This window comes from Sinocyclocheilus anshuiensis, unplaced genomic scaffold, assembly GCF_001515605.1.
Source record: "Sinocyclocheilus anshuiensis isolate Anshui unplaced genomic scaffold, SAMN03320099.WGS_v1.1 scaffold794, whole genome shotgun sequence".
NCBI classification, from domain to species: domain Eukaryota; kingdom Metazoa; phylum Chordata; class Actinopteri; order Cypriniformes; family Cyprinidae; genus Sinocyclocheilus; species Sinocyclocheilus anshuiensis.
In genome coordinates this window covers 136,743-153,025 of record NW_015547683.1, presented here as the reverse complement: position 1 = coordinate 153,025, position 16,283 = coordinate 136,743, and the positions used below count along the sequence as shown (strand labels likewise).

Below are 16,283 nucleotides of genomic sequence, written 5' to 3'. Positions count from 1 at the left end.
CATTTTTTTTCTCTTAAGTTCTCAATGAACCCTGAAAATGACCAAATTCTTTATGTTCAGTATGTGAGGCCTTTCAAATTGATATTGAATTTATTTAAAACACCTTATTGACACAAAATGTCTCAAATAATTAAGAAACAATATACACTGGCCACAGAAACAGAGAAACAAACCATTGCATATACAATGCTAAAAAGAATTTAATATATAGACCTGTAATTATACACTATTTACATTTACACAGTGATACCTTTTTCTCACAAAAAAAAACACCCATAAGTTAATAAATTCAATTTACATCCTGAAGTGCATAGTGTTCCATATAACATCGGCCACTCTGAATTACACTAAGCTTCTACTGAAGCACCATTGTCACAGAACAATGAGAACATTAGCAATTCTTTAAAAATAGCGAACCATCCAGGGAACATTCACACCAGGTGTTAGTGGACTGAATGGACGGAGATTTTATGGCCACAAAGAACTTGTGAAGGGGGAGCGCTAGGGATTTACAGTGTTTGGCTGGACACAGAAGCAGTTTCAAAATGTATTTGCTAAAACACTGTTCGATACGGCTGCATGTGTCTTGCTATCTGTACGTCAGAGCGATGAAGGGTGCATGTTCTAGATGTACACCATAATCTTGACAGGGCTGTGCAATATTGTCCAATAAGCTGCAGTGTAATGCCAGTCCCAGCTCTAAAGTGGGCTGCAGGGAGGCCACACCCTCCCTGCCCCCATTCACCTCCCCCCACACTACAGGCACTGTGTCTTGAAGGGATGGGGGTCTTTGCTTTTGGACAACGACCCCTGGTCTGGACAAGCCCCTCACCCGATGCATTTCCATCAGGCTTGGACCTCTACTGGCTCCTCCGATGACCAGCTGCAGGGCCTTGAAGAGGGCAAGCAGATCTACTCTCAGCTCCACGACACCATCTCTCAACCAGACACTGTACCTGCAGAGAGAAAGAGAAAATAGTGATGACTTTATTTGCAGTTCAATTCAGCTATTCCTTGGAGTGAACTGTGCTAACAACATTTTCACTTCATCTATCAAGTTCCCGTGTCTCACCTAGTAGGGAACCCTCGTTTCTCCAGTGAGGGCAGCATGGGTTGGATGGTGAGGTGTTGGGGGTTTGAAAAGTGAAAATGAACTTCTGCTTTCTCCAACGGTGCTGACAGCACATCCTCGCCGAGCAAAAACTCAATGTTGTAGTCTTGACAAGTAAGAAAAAGACACATTAGGGGCACTGCTGTCACATAGTAAATATACCTACTGTAAAATTGTTTTACCCTGCTAAAAAAAATAACTAATTACCAGGGTCATGATTTAGGTTTATGGTGGTTTTGGTGCTGGTCTAGTTTTGCAAATGAATTTTTGACAGAAAATTTTGCAGTTGCAGACTGTTGAGGTTCCTCTTTGTCTTTTAACATCCCTGCCTATAAATATATATTGAACACAACACTATTCATATAGTTTTTAAATATAGGTGTGATATTGCATGCTAAAATGTCTAATTACAGTACTTTGGGGTGGGGGTGGGGGGGCTGAAACAGCTGAAACCAGACTAAACTGGCCTGGTCGTAGCTGGTTTGCAGGCTAGTTTTGGAGGGGTTTTGACCACACTTAGATAATCAGACTGGGAGACCAGCTGACCAACCAGCTAAAACCAGCTGAACACTAGCTTTAACAGGCTCGGAGACCAGCTTGGCCAGCTTAAACCTGCTGAATCCAATCAACCAGCATAGTTTGGTTTTAACAGTGTTTTTTAATCATTTATTTATTTTGCCACAAAATACATTCGCTCGGGCGCTACTGTTGCTATGGTTACTTCAACGCTACTTCTGTTGGAACCTTGAAAGCGTAGATTACTAATTTGAATAACAGTTTTAATTTAGAACCACAGCCTAATATTTTTAGTTTTCTTGGATGCTTTAAGACTTAATTACCCTAATTAAATTTAGCTGGTAAAGCTAGTTGACAGAAAGTCTTGCTAGCTAAGCCTGGTGGGAACACCAGCATCCCATGTTGAGGACCAGCATCACATTTTCAACAAGTTGTCGGAAAAGAGAGCTACTTACCCCCAACTTTTCCGCCTTGTATTCCCTTGACACTTCCACAGTGGTAGCCCATTTGACAACAGCGATAAACCCGTCTAACGAATCGGAAGAGGGGTTGTTCTGGGAAAACAGCACGACGTGGACCATCACTCATCGTCGATAATATCTTCAGACGGTACATCTGGCCCCAGTCACCAAGCGGAGTGGTGCTCTCCGTCCACGGGGCGCTCAGGAGGGCGCACTGGTCGTGCTCGGATCCTGGTTCGCGACGGCTCCGTTTCTGGACGTGTCCAATACGGATTTTACGCTCTCCTTGAAACGAAGTCACCTTGCGAAGTTGTGTACGAAGCGATCGGCACTGTACTCCTATAGCAATAGTCATGAAAGCGAGGACCAGCAGTGAAACTCGTGCGCGCGTAACCATGGCCATTTCAAGTATCCACGTATATTGCGCTCCGGAGATGCTTGACTCGGGCTCTCCACGATACGAATAAGGTAAATCCTCCGGCTCTGACAACAAGCTGTTTCTTCTGTGGAATTTGAATTCTGGCTTCTTTTGACTCTCCTCCCCCTGGTTTTGTTTGGGACCCTTAAGCAGCCATTCGCACCCCCGTCGACCTTTTAAATGGGTCTACATAATGAGGCGCCCAGACCCCTGCCAGTCCAGTCCATTCTTATTCTCACTCCTAATGACCCTCATTACAGAACATCTGCACCATCACCAACGAGTTGCTCATTTGCAAGAGAAACAACGTGGACCAAGGGAAGCATAAAACTTTCCCAAACTGCCCTATCCTCACAATAGCTCCACAACCAACAGAGAGGTAATCTGGGATATAGAAACCATTCATCTGGGTGCACATACACTGGCCTTAAGTAGACAGTTAAGCTACACTTTGTAATTCATACTAACACAAATGTATGAATTTAATTACATAGATAACAAACAATCAAACCAAATAGCTTTTAAATTAACTTCACTTTTGAAGTTAATTTAACCAGGTAGTTTCAGTGTGATTTTTACTGGATGTATGACGTATGTTACCCAAATACTTTTTGTGCCACTCTCTAAATACTTCTGCATGTGCCAATTATTTAACAGCTCTAAACCCTCCTGACAGAATCTCAAACAGGTTTATTAAAGCACATTTATTAACACTCAAGCACAGTTTTGTTCCATTTAAAAAAGGTGAAAATGTCAACAGCTATACACATCTAACAGTAACACTGAATGGTCTAAGCCATTTTTTAAAGCCTCAGTTCTCTATTCCATTTAAACAGCAAAGGGCTACAGCAGAACCCGTCTCTCATGATGGAGACACTTCCTCTATATTTTAGTATTATTGGGATGACAGTACATTTTAATTTTCAGCCTCTACTTTTAATTACAAAATGAACAAACAGCAGCCTATTATATAAACAAAAGCATGCATTACATTCTGAGCAGTACAAGAGAGACATATATATTATAAATATGGTAGATATCTATGAAATAAAAGAGATCTGAGAGAAATTGAAATCTTTTAAAAAGCCCAGCTAAAGCAGGTTAACTCCATGTTTAAGGAGCCGCTGACGGGCTTTTCTGGGCAGTGAGAAGGCACTATCCTGAGGATCAGGACTTCCAGAGTTTCTGACAGGTGTTCCCTGCTGGAGAAAATATGTCTCCTGGGCCGTGCTACGGGTTCCATACACTGCCGAGCTACCGTTCCTGTAATTCATGACATAAACACAGCTCTTACATAACTGAAATGTGCTTAAATTATTTTAACACTTTTTTTTTAACTGTTCACAAACAGAGATAATAACACAAATTAATCAAAGAAAAAACATTGTCAAAATACACCTTAAAAGATGAAAATTACAAAACAGGCATTCAAAAACACACCCTAACCTGACAATGGCCTCCTGTAGTGTGTCTAAGTGTGAGAAATGTGAATGGAGCAGCTTAGTGGCCCTAACAAAGGATTCCTGGGGTCCAGCGGAGCGCCCACATACATTAGCTACAAAACAAATTAAAAGTCACAAACTATTTCAAGAACACACATAAAATACACAATCATTTGTGACTGTCACCATTTTGACTGAATTGAATAAGATTCTATATGATGTTTATATATATATGAAACAGAACTTACTAGTGAGAGTGTTTTGAATGCAGTCATAGTGGGCAAAGGTGTAGGGCCCCGGTGGGCCGGGTGTCCCAGTCGAGGTATTTCTCAGGTGAGCCTCAAGCCCATTTAATGATGCCAAGCTGCTGTGATGCTGCAATTGTAGTAGAGAATAATTTTATAACACAAGAGACAGCTTTTGGGGTCTGTAATTATTATTTTAAATGTTTTTGAAAGTTTTATGTTCACTAAGGCTGCATTTATTGCATCAAAAATACAGTAAAAATGTGCTAAATAAATTGTATTTTAAAAAATCGTACAGACCCCAAAGCTTAAAATATTGGGGATTCACACACTATTTTAAATTCACTCATTTAAAATAGCAGTTCACCCAAAAATGAAAATTTGCTTAAGATTTACTCACCCTTAGGCCATCCAAGATGTAGATTAATTTGTTGGATCCTCTGCAGTGAACGGGTGCCGTCAGAATAAGAGTCCAAAGAGTTGATAAAAACATCATAATAATCCACACCACTCCAGTCCATCAGTTAATGTCTTGTGAAGTGAAAAGCTGCATGTTTATAAGAATCAAATCCATAATTTAGGCGTTTATAACTTCAAACCATTGCTTCTGGTTAAAATATGAGTCCTCTGTCCATATTATTGTTTTCTCCAATGAAAAAGTCATCTCATCTGAATCAGGTGAGAAATATGCACAGATCAAGTACTGTTTACAAGCGAAAATAGTTTACAGTTTTACTAAACAAACATGTCAGGATTTTGATGTGAGAGGACAACATAGGATGGATTTTTTCATTGGAGGAGTTTTTATTATGGATTATGGTATTTTTGCCAGAAGTGACGGGTTAAAATTTAAAAAAGCCTTGATGAATTTGCCAAGTCGTTAATTTGATGAACTGGAGATGTATGGATTACTTGTGAATTATTGTGATGTTTTGATCAGCTGTTTGGACTTTCATTCTGACGGCACCCATTCACTGCAAAGGATCTATTGGTGAATTGGTAAATTTCTCCAAATCTGTTCTGAAGAAGAAACAAACTCATCTACACATTGGATGGCCTGAGGGTGAGTAAATTTTCAGCAAATTCTCATTTTTGGGTGAACTATTCCTTTAATATGTACAAATGATTTCAAACAGACACAAACTCATGTTTCTCACCACCTCCTCTCTGGCTGTGGGGTCTGTGTTGAACTCTGGCTCTACCAGCAGGGCCAAGACCAAACCTCTGACTCTATGCTGGTATAATACTGAGGGCACTAGAGAGGTGTCTGCTAGGGTCTCATGTGGTGAGGGGGTGTTTCTGGGTTCATATTTCTCCTTGAGTCTCCCTTCGACTTGCTTGCTCTTTGTTCTTGCCTCTTCCTCTGTTTCTCCTTGGAATTTGCCATTTTTATTGGTCACATGATTGTTAGCGTCCAGGTTATTTTCTTCATTTTGAATCTGGTTGTCATGGTCAGAGTGGTTATCAAGACAGTTTGACTGCTCATACCCATTAGTGAGTGCTTTGATTTCATCACTCTGAATGTCCTGATCTGAATTTAAACCTTCGCTTTTGGTTTCTGACCCCGAGTTTGCATCTGTATCCTGCTTTATGTTCAGGCCTGCCAAACTTTCTTTCACTGCACACAACTTAGTTCCGTTAGACGTGCTGTGGTCATGTGAGTCAGGAGTAAAATACTCTGATTGGTTCATGAGATTGGAGTGAAGGGGAGAGTTAACCCTTGAAGGAGAGGGGCTGAAATATGGTTCATCAGAGAGGGAGGAGCGAGGAGACGACGGCATAGTCTGATAGGACGTTGGGGGACACTGCATGGGATCTAAGCTTGAAGAGTCAGTATCTGTGGTTGGGGTGTCGGATAAAGTGCGTGATAAGAGGCGGGACTTGCTGGGTTGACAGGGAGGTTGATTGCAGTGAGACCTAAGAATGAGAATATTTATAAATACCAATGAATATGTAAAGACACCACTGTTCAAACGTTTGGGGTCAGTAAGCCGTTCCTGATCTAATGAGACCAGTCTTATTATTTTTGGCCAAACTGGTCAGAAGTTATAAGCAGAAATGTCAATTTTTTTATATGTTTTGATCAGTAGGTGGCGCCATGCCGAAACTACTCAGGTGCCTTCAGGTCATGCTTGTTACATGTACCAAGTTTGGTCAGAATCTGCTAAAGCGTTGCAAAGATACAGCCTCATGTCCATTTTTGAACGAATTTCGTCAAATTCGTTAACATGCTTTACGAGAACAGTTTGATCTATCGGAAGTCTTTTGATAACTTTTTGACAGCATTGTCTGAAGATGATCTGAGCCAATTTTGGTGAAAATCAGACATACTGTCAAGGACAAGCTCGAAAAAGTAGATTTTTTCGCAAAATTCATATTTGCTAAAAATCTTGACCCATAGAAATTTTGAGATAATTTGAGAAATTTGAGATAGAGACTCCAAATTTGCTATGGTTAATATTGAGACTGTCCCCTATCTGTGTGCCAAATTTCATAACTTTCTCGCAAGCGGTTCTACGGGCTGCCATAGACTTCCAGAGCAGAAGAACAATTACTGTATTTTTTATCAAATAATGCAGACTTCTTTCAAAAACATAAAAAAAAATCTTAACAATCCCAAACTTTTAAACAGTAGACTATATACATATATCCACAAAACGCAAATATCTAGTAATGCATACACTTCTTGATTTGTACCTGCATGCTCTATCCACTGGGTAGCAGCGGAGCATGTACAGTTCAGTGGGTGTCAAGAACACCTGTGTGGTAGCTGTGAAAGAGGACGGTGAGCCCACAGATGAGCTCAGGCCATTGGCCGTCACCCGGAAATCCTGTAATGAGACATATGGAGAAATACGCAAGGATATAAGCATATATATATATATATATATATATATACAGTATATGCAGTATCAGGAAACTTCACTGTACCTGGCTGTACGTTTGCGTCTCATACACCATCACCTTCACTGTCAGCGCAGGAGGCATCTGAGTACTAACCACCCTGTAGAACAGAGGATTGTCACTCTAAATTGCTTTAGCCACTTACAGATACATGATCAATATTTGGAATAAATATGAATTATCGTAAACAATTTTTCTCCTGCAGTGGAAGCTCACCTGCCCCTGTAGAGGATACAACCTGCCAGGACCAGAGGACATCGCTGACATGCCTGAAGAATGAGGGCAGCCTTCAGCAGCAGCAGAGGATCAATCTGATGCAGGAGTGAGGAGAAGTAACCATTCGCAAACAGGTTTGTGAAAATGATTCACAATAAACATGAGGACAGGATACTTTGCTCAAGGCTTGCTGTTGCAGTACTGACTGAATGCATCATTTTGTGGCACACGTTTAACGTAATAGCAAGTTTAAAATCTAATAGTTCCACATAATAATTCCACTCATACTTACATGTGTGGAGTCAATGGTCCTCAGGCAGCTGAAGATGTTGTGAAGCTCAGTGGAGCCGCCCTGCAGGTGACAGCGATATCTGGCCCATCGTAAAGCCAACTCCTCCTTACTGTACAACTGTGTTGAAGTGCAGCAAAACACAACATATAAGTGGAATTGCTCTGATATGGTATTAACTTTTAATAGATATGAAGTATCGTTCACAAATTTGGGGTCTGTAAGATTGTATTTTTTGTATGATGAAGCAGGGTTATTATATCTAACTAAAACCATAAAACCTTTTCCGTTACTTAAACTTTAACTGAAAATAAAATATAAAAAACATTTTTTAGTTAGTTGCCAGTGCAATATTTGTCATTTTTGTTTTGTTTAACATTAAGTAATAAAATAGCTAAAACAAAATGAACTAAACTTAATAAATACAAACGAATAAATATAGACAAAAACGCAGCAAAACAGTAATATTGCAAATTATTATTGGAATTAGAAATATCTCTTTTCTATTTTAATATAGATGTCAAAGCTAAATTTTCAGCATCATTACGCAAGTCTTCAGTGTCACATGATCCTTCAGAAATCATTGTAATATGCTGATTTGGTGATCAAGAAAAATTTCTTATTAAATATTTTTGTGGAGCCCATGATACATTTTTTGTCAGAACTCTGATGAATTTAATGTTCAAAAGAACAGCATTTATTTGACATAGAAATCTTTTGTAACATTATAAATATCTTTACTGTCACTTTTGATCAATTTAATCCATCCTTGCTGAATAAAAGTGTGAATCAAACTTACTGACCTCAAACCTTAAACAAATATACTCATGTTAAATCATAATCAGTGAATAGAACACTGTAGACTGTGATGTTGCACCTGGTAGCTCTGACGCACTGGTCCATTGTAGAAACAGAAAAGGGCAATCAGCTGATCAAGTAAGTCACACACACTCACATCAGGAATGTCAACCACACAGCTTAATGCCTGGAAACCAGAGAAAGATCCCATTCAAAAGAGTTGTGAAACCAACAAAAAAAAAGTGCACAAGGTCTTCCTTGCAGTTGAACTAAGTTTGTATTGCTCTGTTCCAAAACCTTGGCTCAGTTTAAGTCAGGAGGAACTAGGCAGCAAGAAATTAGGTTTTGTAATGGCATTTCCCAAAGACAAATGTTCTCTTACCCAAAGAAAGCTATCCTTCATGCGGACAGCATATTTGCTTTTGCGCAGGCGAAACAGGCGTACAGGAGATGAAGACATCTCAGACACACAACGACATACACCGGCAAGCTGTCCACAAAGCAGCTCTTGTTGGTCTACTGGTGTCTGCAACAGCACACACACCATCATGCATATGTATATTAAGTATTATGAAGGTCGTCTTTTAAAACAGCCGCATTATAATATTGTTATGGAAGGTGCAGTTGCTTCTTCATGCTTTAAACAAAATATAAATAATTTTCATTACAAATTACATGAATACATTTCTTTACAAATGACATCAATTTAAACAGGACGTATGTCTTACATCCTCAGGAGAGAAGTAGTAAATCCCATCTCTAGTCAGGTCTCCCTCCTCTTGCACCTTTAAACTATCATACAGGAAGAAGAAGCTGCATTCGGAAATATGATGAAAGACATAAGCAGTAAAGTTAGCCATTAAGCCAACCCTCTTGCCTTCCAGTATTACTGATAAAAGTTGAGGAAATTGATACAGAAGTGTTTTCCATTGATGTTAAGCATGAAAATATCTCTAAGCATGTAATAATGCACTGGGCAGTGAGCATTCTGTTCTCCATGACTGCACTGATGGGTCACACTGTAAGGGATGCTTTTCTAAAGGACATCTTAGGAAGCTGCATACATGTTGTATAGAGCCACAATATATCACTTTGTTTAAAGAAAGAATGTAAAGATTTGCACACTGAATATTATTCTCACCATCTGGAATCAGTCAAAGCCGCTGTCTCAGCCATTGGTTGCATCTGTTGAAAGAAATAATAGTTCACCAAAAAATGAAAATGTACTCACTTACAGGCTATCCAAGATGCAGTTGAGTTTGTTTGTTTGTTAACGAAACAGATTTGGAGAAATTTAGCATTACATCACTTGCTCACACCAGTGGATCCTCTGCAGTGAATGGGTGCCATCAGAATGAGAGTACAAACAGCTGATAAAAACATCACAATAATCCACACAACTCCAGTCCATTATTCAATGTCTTGTGAAGTGAAAAGCTGGATGTTTGTAATAAACAAATCAATCATTAATGTGTCTTCTTGACATTAAATTGTTGCTTCCAGCTGAAATATGAGTCCTCTATCCATAATTTTGCTTTCTCTAATGTAAAAAGTCATCTTGTCTGCATCAGAAGAGAATTATGCACAGACCAAGCACAGTTTACTCGGGCAAACAGGCTAAAACAGTTCTAAACAAATTTGTCTGTGGATTTTGATGTGAGAGGACAACATAGGATGGACTTTTTCAGTGGAGGAAGCATAATTATGGATTATGGACTGGTATTTTGGATAATGTACACCTTATCAAAAAAAAAAAAATGCAGTGCATGATCAAATATGTAGGGGAGTTAAATATATATTTTTTGAAGAATGCCTAAAAATGCCCCCCTCCACCCCTCAAATTAAAAAATCCCCTCTCACAAGAGTCACCTAAAAGAGGAATTCATTTTCAAAAAATGAAATTTAGGCCCTGAATAAATGTCTAAAAATCTTGACTGGATCATCTCTATAAATAATTCTACATGATAAAAAGAAGGCTTTAAAAAGATCGGTGTCTGTGATCGGCCTTAAAAATCCTGATCGGAGCACCCCTAGTCAAGATTTAATCATTATAATACAATTATAGATCTATAAATGTCTAAGTTACTAATAAAACTTACAGTAACTTCGACTACTGTCGATGTTACTGTAACTGCATTGCACAAAAGCTCACGTTCTTGATTTCTGTGAAATGCACACAGAAGTGGAAACTTCTTCACTATATTTATTTGTAGTATTTGTACTTCATTGGAGTACTACTGAAACTGAATGCTTGTTCTTTAACTCAATTACATTTTCAGGGTAAATATTACGCCTGTTACTCCTTACAAGTTCGTTTAGAACTCCAAAGTACAAAATAGACAAAGCAATGTGTTTAAATAGTATTCACATTCCTATTCACACAACAGTTTAAAAATACAGAGGTAGACATGCACGTTCAGGTGTAAATACAGTAACATACTATTCATATAAAATAGCTATTCATATAAAGCATTTACTGTTGCACTCAAGTCAAGAGTAACATAAGTAACAAATAAATATTTAAACGTTTAAATACTTTCAGAAATCCTTGTTTTAGATTAGATACTTTTTTAAACGAGTAAATCATTTGGATTATTCTCCAATCATGCTGGATATCACGATCATCAGGTTTCACACTAGTGAGGGTCAAAATTAACACGCCAAAAAAAAAAAAAAAGTATAATAATAATAATAATGGGAAATCAGTATTAACGAAAGAGAATCGACATTAAGAACATGCTGTTGTGCATTTAGTATTCGATTATATCCACGTTAGATAACGTATGTTTGCGCCTAATTGATCACGCAGATGTGGAAACAAACAGGTCGTTCCTCCATGTTTCTTGTCTGTGCAACAAGAACCGAAACAAGTTATTATTTTGACTCACCGTCGGCGGGTTGAATGAAGTTTAGATAAACTTTACGCATGTCATCCGACTTCAGCCGAGTTACTCGATCCAACCCACACTCCCCTGATTATTCATTTTCACTTAGAAAATACTGTAAACAATTCTTGAGTATCCAAATGCCAGTTATAGATTTAGAATAAACGGAAACCGATAAGATCTCATGTTTCATTATGCCATTATATTTAGTTTTTGAGGAGTGTGTCACAAGAGTAGTCATGTGAGTGTCTTGACAGTACGGCGAGCCTGGAGGAACAAACTTCATTTCGATATCCATTTAGCCTTGCGTTTTTCGGGGAAGGGATAGTATACATAAAGATTTTATGTATATTTCAACATATATTTTTATTTACATATTTTTAAGTCACATGCCCCTATGAATATAATTTACACACACTTCATAAATCCTTAAGCAGTTTTTAAAAACGTGTTTCTTTAATGCATTTCTCTTCTATACTCAATACAGCATTTAAACAAGAAAAACACAATGATGTATCTCAGGATCTGACCCACTCAGTCACTCCCTTCAAAAATGAGACTTCTAACACGGTTTATAATTTAATGAATAGATTTTAATTTCAGTTTAAGCAGAAAATGTGATAAAATGGTCCTTAAGCAAATGTAACTGTTTCCATAAGGTATTTCCACTAGGTGTGGAAAGCACAGAGGTAAGATCAACATACAGGACAGATGTCATGTAAACTGAAAGAAACTGAGGAGTGGTCCAGGCCTGGACAGATGTCCAGGGAAATCTCTGGTCCCTGTAGGGGAGTTCTGGTAGAGCTCCTAACAGCCTTCACTCATCATGATGCTCGTAGCCGTCAGGGAGGGCATTGACGTGAGGGTTGTGGAAGAGAGACTTGGTGCCGTCACCCCATGGGAAACGCTGATGTATGTGTGGGAAAGAGAGGAATAGGATTGTTTAACGTTTTAGTAAAAATATATTTAGGTAATTTTTATTTGCATCAGGCATGTGATCAGTTTTGTGTATTCAAAATGACTACACAACAACAACAATAATAATAATAATAATTATTATTATTATTGATTTAAAATATAAAAAAATCAAATAAATATATTACTATTGCTATAACACTATTGAATTGTAAAATTAAAAGATTATTTAAAAGAAGAAAAAAAAATTATAAAAGTATTTAATAATAAGTTTAATTGACAACAGATTTATAAATGTTTTACAATAACAATTTTGGGAAGATGGTTTGCACGTTTAATGTTGAAATGCATGCTATAAGCAAGTAAACTGAACACAGCCGCTGACAGGTATCATTGTTTTGCAGAAGAAAAAAAATTCTCTGATTTATGCAATTCATGTGGGTCATACAGCACTTCAAGTCTCAAAATATGGAAATATACAGAAAAATCACATCCCTGTAAACATTGTTAAATGCGTGCATACATGAAACAATTAAATGATAAATAGCAAGAGTGGAAATCACTGATTTTATAAACTACCTTTTCACTGTAATTTAGTTCTTACATTAAATATTTTGAATCTGCATTAATGGCTATAATATTACTATATTGTATTAGTATATACCCTTCAAGCAAAATTAAGTTGTAAAAATGTGTTAAAATGTCATTACATTTTCTTTTTTAATTTCTATTATTTGAATCCTTAAAGGTCTTTTAACATAACACATATATGGATGTAGAAGAAATGTTGTTATAACTTCATTATCCCATCCCAAACCAATGTAATCATTGAAGTGCTGCTATATGTAGTAATATAGAACTTTATACAACAGTTTGTTCTGGTTCTCAAATCTGACTGGTTGAGAACCGTGAGATATTGTACTGGTATCGCCACAGGAACGCCCTTTCACCGTTTGTATCACTCCGCTTCCTGTATTTCTCACAGCGAGTGTAATGGCGGATGCCCAAATCCACTAAAACTTAAAAATAATACTGTTTTTGTCACGAAATGTAGTTTTAAGAGTTTTTAGGCGAGAATGTACTTGTTTAGACTTCAAATATATGGTTTGTTAATAAAGATAACGTCTATTTGAAAATTTGCTTCGACGTTTTAAGAGACGTGACCTCCAGGTTGTCCGGGGCCATTCAGCGCTCATGAACCTGCCGAGAGCAGCCTCACCTCAGCCAGATCTTCTGGAATTTGCCGCTGGCTCTGATGTCTCTATAGTGGTTAAACATGAGATATAATTAGTTTTGGGTAAATCTGATGGGCAGTCTTTGGTCTCATTAATCTATTATTTGTTCCAGAGCAAATAGTTTTGGGTGAAGGCAATCTTATGTTATATTTTATGTAACTTTAATGCTGTATATTAGAGCATGGCTTTTATGATGGCGGTTGTTGTTGTTTATTATTCAATAAATAATATTTTATATACATAGTAGTATTTAGTGTGTGTTCGTGATGGTGATTTTTGTGACATTGTTCCGCCATTAGATGGTGACAAGTGACTGTTTTACAAGTCAGCATTTAAGACTTTTATATTGAAAGACTGAAGCGGAAGTTATTTTTACTTTTAATAACAGCACTGAGCAGAGCTGTAATCAGAAATCACCCTTAACAGATGAAGGGGCAGTATGACAAAGATATCGCTTTCCTCAGCGGACATTCAAACTAATGTTTTATTGTGAATATGAGATTGAGCTGAAGAATGAATGCTGTATCAGAAGCAGGTAATCACACTCACTCAGTCCATCTCTCTCTCTCACAATACTCTACTCATCATAATACAGTGAGCTTTTAATACAGTGATACAATAAGCTTTTAACGAAGCAACTCAACGTTCCTTCATTACTAGTTCTAAAGTGACGTTTTCGAGTTAGTAACGGAGGATTCAGCTCAGCTATTAAACTGTCAAACTGAGATTTGAATGTGTGGCGGAAGGAAGTATTTGTTGTTTTTCTTATAGCCTATATTTACACCCGTGCCATCGAACTGTTGTATAAACGCAATATCACCCTCGGACTCGAACGATACCGGCTCTATATCAGCAGCTGTGATTGCCTGTGGCCTCGTGCCTCTGGCCTAATCACAGCCACTGATATAGAGCCGGTATTCGCTCTCATACTCAAGTGATATTGCTCATTTAAAGACTGAAAAGTATCAAGATATATTTTTCAGCACTACCAGAAACATATTTACGTTGCTCTGTACTGATATATGAAATGCCTATGGTTATGGTGTGTGAAGCGACAGCCTCATTCCTGGAGGCCCTCTAAGGTATCACAGCACACACAGATCTCCAATGTCAGATAAACCAGCAATTCCTACATTTATTTTACTTGGAAGACAAAAAAAAACATGTTTCTTGGCTTTTAAATGTGATGCTCCGCTTTAGCTAACCAAAATACTTTAGTTTTCAACCCATTGATCTTGAATGACATTGATCTTCACGACCAATGACAGTGTGTTTACAATGTTAATAAGTAATAAAACAAAACCCCACAAGTAAAACAGACATTTAAAATTCAATACTTACAATATTTAAAAACAAACCTGACTCAAAATTGCAAATGACCAGACCTCACTGAACTTTTACACTTTCTTTTATTTAAATAACACAAACTCCCACCAGACTCCTCCTGTAGACGCTTTAAAGGTGTTTTTAGTGTAAAGGGTGAGTGTTTTCACCTTGCTGCGGATGCGCAGGTGACTGTAGGGAATGAACTCCGGCTGCTCATGGCTGTGTTGCTGAGCCCTGAGGTACATGTTCAGCATGCACACCGCGACTCCAGGCAGCGCCACCACAAACGACAGGATCTTCCAGGTCTTGGCTACATGAACATATATCAGAAATAGAGACATATTACAAACAAATCTGATTGACACGTGATTAACATTCATCATTACTACACAAAAGTCTAATCGAACTTCTATTTTGCAGTCTATGCCAACGACAGAACCACATTAATCAGCCATTCGCGTCACATCCACAAGGTCAAAAGGTAGAGTTCCGGCTGTTCGTAACGGTTGCTCTTTTTAGTTCGGCGTCTGTTTTAGGCTATTTAGAGCTGGTTACTGACCTGCTTGTTCGCTGTGAGCTGCTGCTGCAGCCGAAAGCTGACGGGTTTGGGTCAGCCCAGCTGACTTCAGGAGCTTCTGGGGTAAACGTCCGACCGCGGCCATTTTTGCGGAGACTGGAACAACAGCGGCGGAAGAAGCTTTAAGGCTGGTGCTGGTGCTTGACGCGCCCGCCATCCGGTGACGGGGAGGTCCGACAACGGCTCTGTCTGACTAGTTGTTGGGGGTTTTGATTCATGAGCAGTGACTCGAATCTTTCGAATCTAGTCGCTGAAAAGATTAATCGATCAGGATCATCAGGTCGTAGGTGGCGAAAATGCGTGTTTTTGAGTGAACAAGCGAGCAAATCATTGACTCAAACGATTCATTAAACAAAACAGCAGAGTGATTTATACGTTCTAACAAAGATACTATGCCATTTTAATTGTGTTCATGTCATTTATATTATTTGAATGATGTTAATCAGTAATTTTTATAATTCTTCCTTCTTTTTTGTCTTCTTGTTGTGAATAAAATTGACTCACAATGACGAGCTAAACGAACAGAGCAGGTCCTCATTAACCAGGGCTGTCCATTGTGTCCAAACTCGGTCCTGGAGGGCCGGTGTCCTGCAGAGTTTAGCTCCAACTTGCCTCAACACACCTGACTGGAAGTTTCTATGCCTAGTAAGAGCTTGAGTTGGAGCTAAACTCTGCAGGCCACCAGCACTCCAGGACCGAGTTTGGACAGCTCTGCTCATTAACGAACGAGATGATTTGTTCATTCAGTTCATTCACGCACGAATGTTGCTGCGCTGCTTCGACTGACTCTCCTTCTGACTCGAAATGTCGACTAAAGGGGGCGTGTTCGCTTAGTAAAACCAACCAATGAAATGCGCCTTCACAGTCCGCACTCAAATACTATTGGTTAAGCGACAGTCAGGCTGTGTCCGAAATCGCCCCCTATACCCTCATTCACTATTCCCT

The 16,283-nt window shown here is 38.5% G+C and overlaps 3 protein-coding genes across 3 annotated transcripts; all 3 read right to left on the bottom strand.

Moving 5' to 3' along the window:
* Positions 1–185: 185 nt before the first annotated feature.
* On the bottom strand, positions 186–3,042 carry LOC107703157 (uncharacterized). The gene is made up of 3 exons (XM_016505691.1): positions 2,083–3,042; positions 1,073–1,217; positions 186–956 (listed from the first exon to the last, which is right to left on the bottom strand). Exons 1-3 carry the CDS (start codon positions 2,489–2,491, stop codon positions 590–592), a joined length of 921 nt encoding a protein of 306 aa, XP_016361177.1. The 5' UTR covers positions 2,492–3,042; the 3' UTR covers positions 186–589.
* hps4 (HPS4 biogenesis of lysosomal organelles complex 3 subunit 2) lies at positions 3,040–11,500 on the bottom strand. The gene is made up of 13 exons (XM_016505690.1): positions 11,289–11,500; positions 9,542–9,585; positions 9,129–9,213; positions 8,783–8,926; positions 8,480–8,587; positions 7,606–7,722; positions 7,314–7,408; positions 7,125–7,197; positions 6,891–7,024; positions 5,351–6,110; positions 4,197–4,323; positions 3,953–4,061; positions 3,040–3,769 (listed from the first exon to the last, which is right to left on the bottom strand). Exons 2-13 carry the CDS (start codon positions 9,583–9,585, stop codon positions 3,598–3,600), a joined length of 1,968 nt encoding a protein of 655 aa, XP_016361176.1. The 5' UTR covers positions 11,289–11,500; the 3' UTR covers positions 3,040–3,597.
* Positions 11,501–11,678: 178 nt separating this feature from the next.
* On the bottom strand, positions 11,679–15,947 carry cox6a1 (cytochrome c oxidase subunit 6A1). The gene is made up of 4 exons (XM_016505692.1): positions 15,843–15,947; positions 15,321–15,588; positions 14,929–15,071; positions 11,679–12,192 (listed from the first exon to the last, which is right to left on the bottom strand). The coding sequence occupies exons 2-4, from the start codon at positions 15,493–15,495 to the stop codon at positions 12,103–12,105; spliced, it is 408 nt and encodes a 135-aa protein (XP_016361178.1). The 5' UTR covers positions 15,496–15,588; positions 15,843–15,947; the 3' UTR covers positions 11,679–12,102.
* Positions 15,948–16,283: the final 336 nt, after the last annotated feature.